The 14,330-nt window shown below is 42.4% G+C and overlaps 1 protein-coding gene across 4 annotated transcripts in view; it reads left to right on the top strand.

Annotated features, from left to right (window-relative positions):
• EML6 (EMAP like 6) overlaps positions 1 to 14,330 on the top strand; it is a 144,092-nt gene that overhangs the window by 60,948 nt on the left and 68,814 nt on the right. For all 4 annotated transcript variants that reach the window (XM_001509924.6, XM_007672024.4, XM_029071718.2 and 1 more), the window contains exons 6-9: positions 1,453 to 1,588; positions 9,291 to 9,492; positions 11,721 to 11,858; positions 12,181 to 12,437. In XM_001509924.6, coding sequence (XP_001509974.2) covers positions 1,453 to 1,588; positions 9,291 to 9,492; positions 11,721 to 11,858; positions 12,181 to 12,437 — 733 coding nt within the window. The remainder of the gene's footprint in view (positions 1 to 1,452; positions 1,589 to 9,290; positions 9,493 to 11,720; positions 11,859 to 12,180; positions 12,438 to 14,330) is intronic.

The raw sequence follows: 14,330 nt of genomic DNA, 5'->3' as shown, positions 1-14,330 counted from the left end.
ACATTTTTCCATGGAGGATCAGGCTCCAAACTGAACACCTTTTGTGGGTTCTGAGTATTTCTAAGCATTAAACTCTATCACATAAATACGAGAAAAATCCGTTCCAAAGATACAGAAACTTAAATTTTATTTAAACTTAAAGCTTACCGATAAAGCTTCCAGTACAGTTTTTTTTAAACAACCCAGGTAATAAGAACATGAACAAATTTGCCCTCATTATTGCCAATGAAAAGAATACCTGGAGGAAAGACTTTCCCATAGGGAGAGTACTAAAATGGAAGTGCAATTAAAATCTTATTCAAATCCAATGACTATTCAGAACAGTGTCCCATGAATGAAAAATTACCCATACCTCTCAGGTATGAATTTTGGCTATTGTTCTGTCAGGTCCTGTAACTTATTTCCAAGCCTCAGGATCCACCCCATCACACAATTATTTGCTAACCACTAATATTAATCTGGGAGTCATTAAGAGATCATACACTACTCTCCAACCCCCAAATCAGTTCAGCAAAATAGTCATGGGTGCAGATTCACAACATATGGCATCTGCTTTGATGGAGTTGTTGAACGTATTCAGTTCAAGTGGGAAAAACTGGCAATCCAAGTTATGTACTTGCTTCAAGAGTGAATGAGCAATCAGTATAGCAATAGTCATGTCTTTGAGCATAGCAAGAGAAATGCAATGTGGGCTCTTTCAGTTAGGGGCCAAGCGATGTCCAACAGCTCATGAGACATATCTCAGACATCGCTGCTCGTGTAATGGTATTTATATTGTGTGCTTGTGTGTCTTTGCTTGATTATTCTGGGCAGTAGTTTACGTAAAGTGTCCCACTCCTGATTTAATACTTACAAGAGCGGAAGGAGGAGTGTGGCCTAGTGAGAGAGCTGCAGGTACGGACCTCAGAAGGACATGGGTCCTAACCCTGGCGATTGCTTGCCATGTGACCTTGGGCAAGTGACTTAACTTCTCTGTGCTTCACTTTCCTCAAATGTATAATGGGCTACCGTTTCTCCCTCCTACTGAAACTGGGAGTCCCATGCAACACAGGGACCGTATCTTACCAAATTAACTTGGACCTACTGTAGCACTTAGAATAGCAGCTAGAATAGCACTTAGAAAGCACTATTGTAAGTGCTTAACATACCATTTAAAAAAAATCCCACCGAGTTTGGGAATTTATTAATTCCACATCCACCTTTCTTCTGGTTCTCCCACATGAGTTGCATTACTGTGAACCAATGAAGAGATTTGGTCACTGAAAATGAAATATCCCAATTTTTGGTTTTGTTGTACTCTTTTTTCAGTGGAGAACATTGTTCCCCTAAGAGTGTTACAGATTTATTAAAAAGTCGGCCTTTTAAATAGGAGGTTATTAGAACATATTTTGTTGTGTAATCAACCCAAAGCGTAAACAAACTTTAAAAATAACTGCATTATTTAATTAACAGGCTGGAATCTTTAGCATGTACGCTTGCGAAGAGGGTTTTGCCACCGGTGGACGAGACGGATGTATACGGCTATGGGACACTGATTTCAAACCAATAACCAAAATTGATCTCAGGGAGACTGAACAAGGATACAAAGGTAATGAGATATTAACTGCCGATCCACTGTTCACTCTAATGCTAGGTATTCTTTAATGGTATGTTCAGTTTCAATTGCTTTTGCTCTTGGCTTTCTGATGGTCCTTTTAAAAATCTGCTGTCAAAGCTGATTGGAATTTCTTTGGATGGTGAGAAAAACCTCATTATGCAATCCAAACAGTAGGAGCGATTCATTGCTAAGACGTGTTTCAAGTCTAAATGAACGCTTGGGGAATGAGGGTTCAGTTCCTAGTCACAGATATGTTGGGGGCCAACTTCAGATGTTTAGCTATCCTCAAACTGAGAATTATTTGTCAGCCCCTACCATTCCACATGATGTCATATACAATATTTGGTGAAAGTTCATCCAAAGTTGGTTCATTCCATATTTTTTTGAGCATTTACTGTGACCTTGGCAGAGTACAGCATAGCAGGGTTGGTAGACACATTCCCTGCCCCCAGTTGAGCTTTCAGTCTAGAAGGGGAGACAGATATTAGTATAAATTAATTATGGATATGTATATAAGTGCTATGGGGCTGAGGTTGGGGTGAATAAAGGGTGCAAATCCAAATGCAAGGGGGACGCAAGAGGGAGTGGGAGAAGAGGAAATGAGGGCTTTGTCCGGAAAGGCTAATGGAGATATGACTTCGGTAAGGCTTTGAAGGTAGAAGAGTAAGTGTCTGTTGGATGCGAAGGGTGAGGGAGTTGCAGGCCAGAGGCAGGACGCGAGCGAGGGGTCGGCGACGAGATGGACGAGATTGAGGTACAGGAATACTCAATCAATCATTAGTATTCACCGAAAGACTCAAGTGATGCAGAGGTATGCATCACAGATCAGGAGAATTTTACCATCTCTGGGATTATATCAAAACTAGTAACTGTGCTGATTTCAGCACAGTTAAAGTTGGCATTAAAAGAGCGAAGTTTGAGGGCTGGGTTGGAGTAGGAAAGAGCATTTTGCTGCCACTGTCGGCATTGCTCTCACCCAACTGAGGGCCAACCTACTACTGTTTGACCAGCTGCCTGGGCAATCTGGCTCTGGTACCTTGACTTTTGCCCCTCTAACAGATCACTTCCATCCTGCATCCCGCCGCTTTCTTAGAGCGGGACAGAGGGGACCTGTAGTTCTGACCTCCACTATCTTTATGAGGTGCCACCTTTATTGCTGGGCACCCTGAGGTGGGTGCTTACCATTTTTTTTAATCGTATTTGTTAAGCGCTTACTAAATGCCAGGCACTGTTCTAAGCATTGATGTAGATACAAATCAATTAGGTTGGACACAGTCCCCGTCCCCCCTGGAGCTCACCGTCTCAATCCCCATTTTATAGAGGTGACCGAGACCCAGAAAATTGAAGTGATTCACCCAAGGTCACACAGCAGACAAGTGGTGAAGCTGGGGTTAGAACCCAGGTCCTTCTGACTCCCAGGCCCGTGCTCTATCCACTAGGCTACTCTGCTTACCATCTGAAACCAGGTCTGGAAAGGCCTAGTATCAGATAGACCTGTTGTGAAAATAGGACAGAGGCCAGCATCTCCCCATTGTTAGCATTGTCTGCAAACGATATGAGCTTTGGAGAATGGGGAGAAGGAGGTAAGGGAAAAGAAAAGTCCCATTCTGTGGTTAGCACAGATTTGTTTGTAACATCTCTTAAATATCCAAATGTATTTATTATATTTGAGAAACTGGAATTGTGGTGTAATTTTTTTAAGACCCCTGTTGTTCACCAGCCCCCCACCACCAAAGAAAAGCCTCTAGTATTTTCTATTTTGACGTCTTGCTGCGTTTTTTTGATATTTTTATGCTAGTTCTAAGAATGGAACAGATGGACATCCTGTTTATATTTTTGGCAGGGAGTTTAATGACTTGTGGGAACATTTCTATGGAAATGAACTCCAGTGATTACTTTTTTATTTGCCAATTGATTTCTGATATGCTGAGCTAATTCCAACAGGCCCCGGTAGACAGATTGGAAAAGACATTCTGTATCGGCAAATCCCATCTGGTTTCACAGAGCTCTGAGAATTTTCTGCATTTGCTAGGAGATTTAAAGGTGAAAGTGAAGGTACGTTGCTAGTCAGCAGCATTAGGGACCAATAGCTTCTTTTTAAAGGTCACAGGCAACTAATTCAACCTGTAAAGGCTCCTTGCAGTCTTCTGAGAGGTTTGGAAAATTAATTAGAAAATTAGAAAAACTTGACAAGCTGTTTGGTTTTCCCACTAGGTTTGCATCAAATTCACATTTTTTAATAACGTGAACTCTCTTTCCCTTTAAGTATTTTAGGAGCTATACTAACCAGATCAGAACAAGAAAATTCGGAAAAACTATAAAAGCAGTAACTCGAATGAAGTGATTTGGAAAATGTTTGAAACATTCTTTAAAATTTTCAATGACAGTTTAGTGCTAATTAAGGAATAACTTTTTCAGTGAAAATAGGAAGTCCCCTTGCAATTGGTAAATAAGAAATAGTGTGGCAGGTCTTAGTAAATATCAAATTATCAAGGGTTATAGTAAATCTTGTTAATGACTTGGTGATCTATTAATAATGACTAAATTTTGCATTTCGGATAGTAGGCAAATGAGTTCTAGATTATATCTCCTGCCTCCCCCCCCCCAAAATGTAGCGGTGTGAACGTTCTAATAGTGTTTAGGGAGGGGATATTACAACATGTCAACAAAATGTTTTTTGATAAACACTCTGATATCCATAGAGAGAGCTCAGGAACTGATCATTTTAATAAAATTTCAGCTTCGATTAATTATTACACTGGTAGAAAGGGAAGCTAAAAAATGATGCAAGGTGAGGACAGAATTCAATTATGCATTGAATAAGCCCTCTTTACCTTAGATGTCATGACTTTTCACCCTTCAGTAAATAAATAAATGACATTGAGTACTTACTTTTTGCAGAGCACTGTCCTAAGCTTTTGGGAAAGCGCAGTAGAGTTGGTTGCCCATGAGGATCTTAACTCTCTCTCTGCTAATCAACTTTGATCACCCACTACTCTCCTACTCATTCACTTGACTCCCTACAAGCCCACCTCATATGTCCTGCTTTTGACTGCTTTTTCAAGTTGTCCTCAGGACCTGGCCCCTTTCAATCAGTCAATCAATTGTATTTATTGAGCGCTTACTGTGTGCAGACCACTGTACTAACTCTTGGAGTACAATACAACAGAGTTGGTAGTCACGTTCCCTGCCCACAAGGAGCTTATGGTCCAGAGGAAGGGAGAGTTGGAGGATGGGAAGGAATGGGAAAGGAAAGGGGAAAAGGAGGAATAGAGAGGAGCAAAGAAGGATTCTTTCCCCCATCTAATCCTCCATTCCTCAGCCCTTCCAGCCTTCAAAGCCCACCAACATCACCCCTCCTCCAACAAGCCTTCTCTAATTTTCTGCTCTGAATCTTTTCAATGCTTTAATCAATCAGTCAATCATTCGGTGGTATTTATTGAGCACTTACTGTGTGCAAAGCGCTGTTCTAAGTGCTTGGGAGAGTACAATACAAACTACTTCCTGGACTTGGGTAGTGATTTATTTATGCCCATTCTCAGCATTACATACATGGTCGGTCGTACATTCAATTTTTTATATTCTGATTCCAAGGATTGTAAATATTTTTGTACCTGTTTATCCTGTTAGTTTAAGCTATTTGTGGGCAGGGAATATCTTCTGTGCTTCTGTTAGTACTTTCCCAAGAACTGGTTATATTGCATTGCGCTCAGTAGATAATATTATTATGACTCCTAAACAATTGAACATGCATGAATTGTGTCTACGGTCTAGGAGCTGATAAAAATCTGTGGGCAGTGATAAATTTATATGATTGTGTCTGGAAGAGTAGGAATTTAGCATGTAATTTACCAGAAGCACTGTTAGGGTAAAAGTGCTTGCTAATCAGGCTCTAGTGCAAAAATAAGTAAGTAGGTGCATGTAGTGATCAAGATCATAAGCAAGCCCCACCTCTTTATCTTGCTCTGATCTGATCTTATTTGATCTCCCCCCTCGTGTTTTGCATTTTGTTCCTTCTTAATATGTAGAGAAAATCTAAGAGACAGGATCCCTGGCGAAATAAAATTCACGTCCTTTTTCTCCCATTTTCACTCATTCATTCATTCAATAATATTTATTGAGTGCTTGCTATGTGCCGAGCACTGTACTAAACGCTTGTAATGTACAAATCGGTAACAGATAGAGACATTCCCTGCCCTTTGACGGGCGCACAGTCTAATCGGGGGAGACGGACAGATAAGAACAATAGCAATAGAATCAAGAGGATGACAATAATAATGTTGGTATGTTTTAAGTGCTTTCTATGTGCAGAGCACTGTTCTAAGCGCTGGTGGAGTTACAGGGTCATCAGATTGTCGCACGTGAGGCTCACAGTCTTAATCCCCATTAGGTCACTGAGGCACTGAGAAGTTGTGACTTCCCCAAAGTCACACACACTCATCTTTCCTTCGTCTAGCCACCAGATATAGATACCCTGCTGCCATCCTGTCTGATAAAACGCATGTATATTGATGATGGAAATCCCCATGCCATATTGTGTCATATGATTGGCAGATGATTCAGACGAAATAGATCTCCTCTGCAGGAGCCAATCAGAGGACATGGCTCACAAATTAACCCCTTCAACTGGGTAGAGAAAGGTCAGATAGGGGCATCCAGGCACAACTGTAATCCAATCAAATGCTCCTAAGGCAATCAGCACCCCTTTCGCATACCCATTTTGCCACTGAATATGTTCCATGCCTCTCTCCTGTAATTTTTTTTTGTATCAAGTTTATGTGTAGCTCTAACCTTTGTATTCAAAGGTGTATTTCCATATTTGTATTCTTTTCATCTCCATATTCTTCTTGGGTTATTCTGCTGTGAGCGACGCTCCATTCCGTGCCACAGAATATGCCAAGATAGGGATAGGAAACACAGGTGTTATGCCCTGAATATTCAGTCATTCATTCAAATGTATTTATTGAGCGCTTACCGTGTGCAGAGTACGGTACTAAGCGCTTGGGAGGGTACGATGCAACAATAAGCAGATACGTTCCCTGACCACGAGAGCTTATCGTTAAATATTCTTGAAGAATTTCACCCCAAAGACTTAATGATAATAATAATAATGTTGGTATTTCTTAAGCACTTACTATGTGGAGAGCACTGTTCTAAGCGCTGGGATAGATACAGGATAATCAGATTGTCCCACATGAGGCTCACAGTCTTCATCCCCATTTTCCAGATGAGGTAGCTGAGGCAAAGAGCAGTGAAGTGACTTGCCCGCAGTCACCCAGCTGACAAGTGGCAGAGCTGGGATTCAAACCCATGACCTCTGACTCCCAAGCCCGGGCTCTTGCCACTGAACCATGCTGCTAGGAGACGACGCAGAGGGGAGGAGGGGGAAAATGGGGGCCTGGACCTGGAAATATTTTTTAGGAAATTGGGGGGGGGGGGGGCTAAATCCTGTTCAGGCAGCAGGAGTTGTTTCTTTCTGGTGCGACCCCCAGGGGGTTTGCAGTGGTGACCAGTTCTGTGGGTAGGAAAATCCAGGTTTTGCAGATTATTCCGGCTTTGTTGCTCTTCAACACCATCTGCTGGCCAACCCTCCCCCCCTCGCAACCCCGATCCCGAAATGATCGGAGCAGGTCGGCAGAGAAGAGCAATGAAATACTCTTCTGAGATAGGTTGGCACCCAATCATTTTAGTGAACTACTCTTCAGATGCCTCCAGTTCATAATGTTGAAAGTCAGTCAGCCAGCCGCATTCCTAGAGCGCTTACTGTGCGCAGAGCACCGTACTAAGCGTCAGGGAGAGGACTGTAGAAGAATGTAACGGACTTATTCCCCGCCTGCCAAGAGTTTACAGTCTAGAGGGGGAGGCAGACATTAATATAAATAAATAAAACAGACCAAGTGCATAGTTGATGTAGAGGGGACGACAGATTGGGGAAATGAGAGTTTAGTCACGCAAGGCTTCTTGGAGGAGATGTGATTTTAAGAGGATTTGGAAGGTGAGGAGAGCCTCTCTTAATTCACATTCCAGTTGTTCTAGCCTCATAGCAGATTTGCTCTTTAAATGATGACTAACATAAATGTACTTGTGATCAGTAGTAGTCCCTGGGTTTTAATTTTTTTTCCACTCATGAATGCCTTTTGTTTTAGTTCCCATGGACACTAACTTTTACCTCTTTTTAATTTCACCTATCTTTAGAAGGGCCAGCTTCCAGTCATTCAAAATCACCATCAATTGTATACTTTTCTTCCAAAACGCTAGCAACCCAGCGTAATTTAACACTGTCCCCACCTCTGACAGTAATTCACTCAGTCCTTGGATTCAGGTAATTGACGAGGACACTCAATTGAAGAGGCTTCAGCCTTTATCCTTGTGGGGGTGCCACGTGATTTTTTTTCTACAGATCGACCTGACCAATAATACTTCCCATTTGGGGGTGACCCTCAATATAAGTACCCGATTGTCAGGAGGATCGTCAAGACCATATTGTGCTGCCTTAAGCGAGACAGACACTTAGGACAGAGTCAAACGGCAATCTCTGAAAAGACTTGTGATAATTCCAAACAGAAAGACTTCACACTTGCAGGCTACCTGAACACTTATAACCCCACTGTAGCACTTACAAACATATCTTTATATATTATTTCGTCCTCCTCTCTCTAATTTACTTTCTCTAAACTCCCTCCATCCTGCCCCCAACACACACACACACACACATACACTACAATGTAAGCTCCTGGGCAGGGATCACGTTGACTAACTCTGCCCACAGCAGATGTTCAATAAATATTGATTGATTCATACATTTTGAGTTCATTGATGCACCTATAGCAGACCCTACAAATGTCAAATCAGTAGACCAGTCCTCAGAAAAGCAAAATCGCACTGACAAATGTCTGATGGTATTCTGAGCCTTTCATTTGCATGGTTCTGGAACATCACACATCCGCTTATCTTCTGATAAAACAGGACGAGATGGCTTGATCATTAGCAGTATCCAAGTGTTCACCCACATATGCTTAATTGATAAAGATAATATAAATGTCCCAAAGGTGCAAATTATTCCGCTTTCCAAAGAAAATCACAGGGATGCAAAACCCACCGAATGTCTTAGAAGAGGGCTCGACACTGTCGTCTTTTTAGAAAATGTATATTTGAAAGGTATGCTGCAAAAAACAAGTCATAAATCAGTACGCATCACTTCTGGTGAAGTATTGGATTAGTCATTGAATTGGATTATTTTAGTGGTAAGAAGAAAAATCATGAATTAATTGGAATCTGATATAAAATCACCATCCTCACCATGTTGGTTTTATAGTCAGTTTTGCCTGACTGCGTGTTTCCGCTACACATTTTGGCTAGAGCACAGAGCGTTGAATTAGGCTGTGTTTTTCTGGTATTATAAGCCTCTCAGAGTGTTGCAGTATTAGAGGAAACCGTTTAGCACAGTTGTGCAGAATCACACATGGTAGGTAGTAAGTACATCACAAATTTTCCTAAACATGGGCTTCTGTGAGGACCCAAACCCCTCGATGACAAAGAACCGAGTGGTCTAAATTTCATGATTTTGTTAAATCGCTTAAGTTGTGCCAAGCACTGTACTGAGCACTGGGGTAGATACAAACTAATCAGGTCGGCCACCGTCGTCATAATGTTGTAACTGCTCTAAAACTATCCTTTCCTGTTCTCTTGCCAGGTTTGTCTATCCGGAGCGTTTGTTGGAAAGCAGATCGACTTTTAGCAGGTACACAAGACAGTGAGATATTTGAGGTGATAGTGAGAGATCGAGATAAGCCAATGCTGATAATGCAAGGCCATTGTGAAGGAGAGCTCTGGGCCCTGGCTGTCCATCCCAAGAAACCTTTAGCTGTGACAGGCAGCGACGATCGATCCGTCCGGTAAGACTGCTATGGTCTTCGTTCCCTCTGCTCATCCAGTTCCTTCTTCACGCTCCCCTTGGCGTCCTGGGATCGGTTCCCCTCATTTCTCATTTCCTCAAAGCAAGGCAAGATTCCCGGGACAGAGTCGTGGAATTTCCTCTCCCTTCCCCCCGCCGAAAATGTCAAGCGCCTCAATTCAAAAATAATTAAACCACTGACTTTGACTCTCTTTCTGTAGATATTGCTTTGGATTTCCTTTGGTGCGTAAGCTTCGTAAATCACTTAGAACCCACCAACAGTGACTGAATAAAAATGCAAATTCAATTCCAGTCCGGCTTGTGGTTGAAGATATTCGTCTAAAGCTGTTCGTCATTTACGTTGGCACATTTTCTTCTGATATTTTGAGAGTTTTAAGTAACCGGGCCCTTGGCCACGTGGATGTCACAGTAATCGATGAGTTCCAATTCACTCTGGTGTTCATTCAATTAGAGTCTTTGCTCACTCTTCATTTAAAGCTGAAAGCTGCTTAAAGCGGCTTTCAGAAGATCGATCAATCACTTGTATTTATGGAGTGCTTATTGGGTGCCGAGCACTGTATTAAGCACTTGGGAGAGTACAACGTGTCTGTAATATTGTTATACTGTACTCTCCCAGGTACTTAGTACAGGGCTCTGCGCCAAGTAAGCCCTCAATAAATACAGTTGACGGACTACAGCATAACAGAGTTGGTGGACATGTTCCCGGCTCTCAATAAGTACCGTTGATTGACTGGACAGTTAGATAAGCCTTTCTTGATTCCGTGCAATTTGTGGTGCACTGAACTAGATGCTTGGGAAAAACAAAATAAAACAGTGAGATCGTTTAATTCCCATAGTTCATCCAGCACCAGTACAGAACTCTGCAATTCTTAGATGCATAGAAATTAGTGATGATGATGATGCTGAGGGTGTTGAGTGATGATTGACGAGAGATTGAAGTGGGACTGAAATGGAGTCCTTCCTTTTGGGAAGATATTTTTCCACTTGGCGACCCTGTCCCTCTCAAAGTCCACTTCCTTGATTCGACGGGAACTAAGAAGCTCCAAGCCTTGTCTCTGTTCTGAAATTTAGAAGAAGAGTGTCTTAAATATAGGGTGAGATCAATAAGATTACCTCTGGTGCAGATTATTTGGAGGCTTTGTTTATTTCAATATTCCGCAAGGGTTCACAGCTTGTTTCTTAACTGAGACCCAGGTGCGGGAGTGAGAACGCAAAGTCATTTCTGCTAAAATCCAGGCGGCGCTTGTGGCTGTGCTCCGTTTCCACCCACAGGTGCTTTTTCGATTGGCCGTCCTCACTGTCTGAACAGACTGATCTGTCGGCATTTTCTGGGAAGTTTGGTGGCCAAACTTTAAGCTTATCGAAGGGAACCATCAATTGCCATTCAGTGTGTTTCCTTGGCGAAAACTGAGTAATAAAGTACCCAAATTAGAACTGTTGGCTCTCTCTGGTGTTGAAAGAAATTGCCAGTGAGTATTGATTAGCACGAAGGTGACTGATCATAGAAGAGAAGCAGCTGAGGGAAGCAGGGTGGCCTAGTGGAGAGAGCAGAGGCCTGGGAGTCAGAAGACCTGGGATCTAATCCCAGTGCCGCCATTTGTCTGCCAAGAGACCTTGGGCAAGTCACTTCCCTTTCTGTGCCTCAGTTACCTCATCTGTAAAATGGGGATTAAGGTCATGAGCCCCAGGTGGGACATGGACTGTGTCCAACCTGATGATCTTGTATCTGTCTCAGCCCTTAATACAGCGCCTGGCACAATATAAGCACTTAACAAATACCATTAAAGGAAAAAGAGAGAGAATGAATGTAATGCAGTAGTCACTATCCTGTGATTCTTCCTCTAGATATGTCAAGGAAAGTGATGTTGGTTTAAACAGATGTTGATTAAATGGTTTCAAGTCAACATGGTAAAATGGATTCTGAGCAATGGGTTGCCGTATACAAATATATCTGAAGATTGCACAATCCTTGGCAGATAAGATCTAATGAATAAGATTTCGTTCCAGTTTTTCAAGTGGTGAAACTCACCGGAAGAGGTGTTTTCTCAAAGTCACACTAGTACCCAGTGCGTGAGAGGGTTGGAGCTAGCTGGGTAGTGATGTGTATTAAAATGTGCGTAGGCATTTCTCGAATTAACCTGGCCGGTGTTTGTAAGGAATTTCAATTTCTTTTGAAATGATGTAGTCGGCAATGTTTTTTGGGCATAGATTGTGGAGCCTGGCTGACCACGCCTTGATCGCCCGCTGCAATATGGAAGAAGCGGTTCGGAGTGTGTCTTTCAGCCCTGATGGAGCTCAGTTAGCGCTGGGAATGAAAGATGGTAGTTTCATTGTCCTCCGAGTCAGGTACGGTTAAATATTTTAAACCATCAAACCATCCCTTGTTTTACCTTGCTTGTCGACTGAATACTGGGCCATGATTTCCTTGTGCCTGAGTCATCATCATTGGTATTTATTAAGTACTTACTATGTGCCAAGCACTGTACCAAGTGCTTGGGAGTGTATACTACAACAGAGTTGGCAGATAGGTTCCCCGACTGATTGATAATGCATAACTATCCAAATTTACTTTCTTTTCCACACTTTTTCTCATCCATTTTTTATTTATTTCGTTTTTGTCTTCTTTGTAGACGCCTATCATTTATGTCCTGATTCTTGATTCTAACAGGGATATGACAGAGGTTGTTCATATCAAAGATCGAAAGGAAGTCATTCATGAAATGAAATTTTCTCCAGATGGTTCTTATCTCGCAGTGGGATCGAATGATGGCCCGGTGGACGTTTATGCTGTTGCCCAGCGGTACAAAAAAATTGGAGAATGCAGCAAGTCTGTTAGTTTCATTACTCACATTGATTGGTCTGTGGATAGTAAACACTTGCAAACTAATGATGGAGCAGGAGAACGACTTTTCTACAAGATGCCGTGTAAGTAGAGTCGGGACTAGTCATCTAAGTCAATCAATCAATCAATGGTATTTTTATTGAGCACTTACTATGTGCAGAGCACTGTACTAAGTGCTGTGGAGAGAAGCAGCATGGCGTAGTGGGAAGAGCACAGCCCTGGGAGGCAGAGGATTTGGGTTCTAATCCCGGCTCACCTCTTGCCTGCTGTGTGACCTTGGACAAGTCACTGACTTCTCTGGGCCTCAATTTCCTCATCTGTAAAATGGGGACATGATACCTGTTCTCCATCCTACTTAGACTGTGGGATCTAATTAACTTCTCTCTACCCCAGTGCTTAAACAGTGTTTGGCACATAGTAAGTAGCACTTAATACGACTTAATACATTACGACTGCAAGCTCGTTATGGGCAGGGAACGTTTCTGCTATTTCTGTTGTATTGTACTCTCCCAAGTGCTTAGTACTGTGCTCTGCACCAAGTAAGCGCTCAATAAATACCATGATAATTGAATGTTATTATTATTATTGCTAGAATAATGCAACCGAGTTGGTAGACACATTTCCTGTCCACAGAGAGTTTACAGTCTGGAGGGGGATTGCAGTCCAGGCTAATTTTTAGTTTACGGATGATCAAACCCAGTGCTTCTCTTTCTCCCTCTGCCTTCCACCTCCAGTGTTCAATATCACCTCCACTAGCAGGAAGACGGGAAAGGGAAAAAGAAAACTGCAACCAGCCCCATTTTCCTCCCAGTAAAGTCCTCTGATGACTAGTTCTGGAGAGAGGAGAAATGTTTAAAGGAATATTTGGAATTTTAGCAGTTGTAAACATCTTGTGGACTGTGGTCAGGGAGCATGTCTACCAAATCTGTTAAAGTGTACTCTCCCTAGAGTATAGTCCAGTGCTCTGCACACAGTAAGCACTCAGTAAATATGATTGATTGGTCCCCATTATTTTGACTAATGAATATCTGGCTGACTTATAATTGGATTTTGATGACTTTCAGCGAAGGTCCTGGACAGGAAAGTCTTCTCTCTCTCATCTACTGAATACATCTATTATATTGTTACATTGTACTCTCCCAAGCGCTTAGTACACTGCTCTGCACCCAGTAAGTGCTCAGTAAATAATAGAGAAGCAGCGTGACTCAGTGGAAAGAGCACGAGCTTTGGAGTCAGAGGTCATGAGTTCGGATCCCAGATCTGCCACTTGTCAGCTGTGTGACTGTGGGCAAGTCACTTAACTTCTCTGGGCCTCAGTTCTCTCATTTGTAAAATGGGGATTAAGACTGTGAGCCCCACATGGGACAACCCGATTCCCCTGTGTCTACCCCAGCGCTTTAGAACAGTGCTCTGCACATAATAAGCACTTAACAAATACCAACATTATTATTATCATTAAATATGCTTGACTGACTGATGAAGTGGCCTGGAGGTTGGGCAGCCTTAGCAGGCCCAAGCCCAGGTGGAAGGTTTCAGTCAGTCGATCACATTTATTGAGGACACACTGTGTGCAGAGCACTTGGGAGAGTACATTAGAACAGTAAACAGATGCATTCCCTGCGCACAATGAGCTCACAGTCTAGAGGAAGTTTCAAAGAGCAGAACTGTCTGCCGCTTCAGGAGTCTACTCAGTTAAACCAGACTCTCCCTGGGTTAAACTTCAGGCACTGTGAACCCCGAAGTCAAGAGCTCCTGGGCTCAGCCTCAGTTGCCAACAAAACCCGTTGAGACGGCAGGCAGAGAGGGCATTAATCCTCTGAGATTTTGCTTTCCTCCTATGAAATTCATTAGGCTTGGTGTTCATCTGGGATTTTGAATATTGCTATGGAAATACATTGCTTGAGACAGACTGCCTACTTCATTTACTAATCAGTTAAAGCAGCCCTTAAATGTAAGAGGGGAAAAAAACACCAAAG

This window comes from Ornithorhynchus anatinus, chromosome 9 (assembly GCF_004115215.2).
Source record: "Ornithorhynchus anatinus isolate Pmale09 chromosome 9, mOrnAna1.pri.v4, whole genome shotgun sequence".
Lineage (NCBI taxonomy): Eukaryota > Metazoa > Chordata > Mammalia > Monotremata > Ornithorhynchidae > Ornithorhynchus > Ornithorhynchus anatinus.
This window is presented reverse-complemented; position numbering and strand designations above follow the sequence as displayed.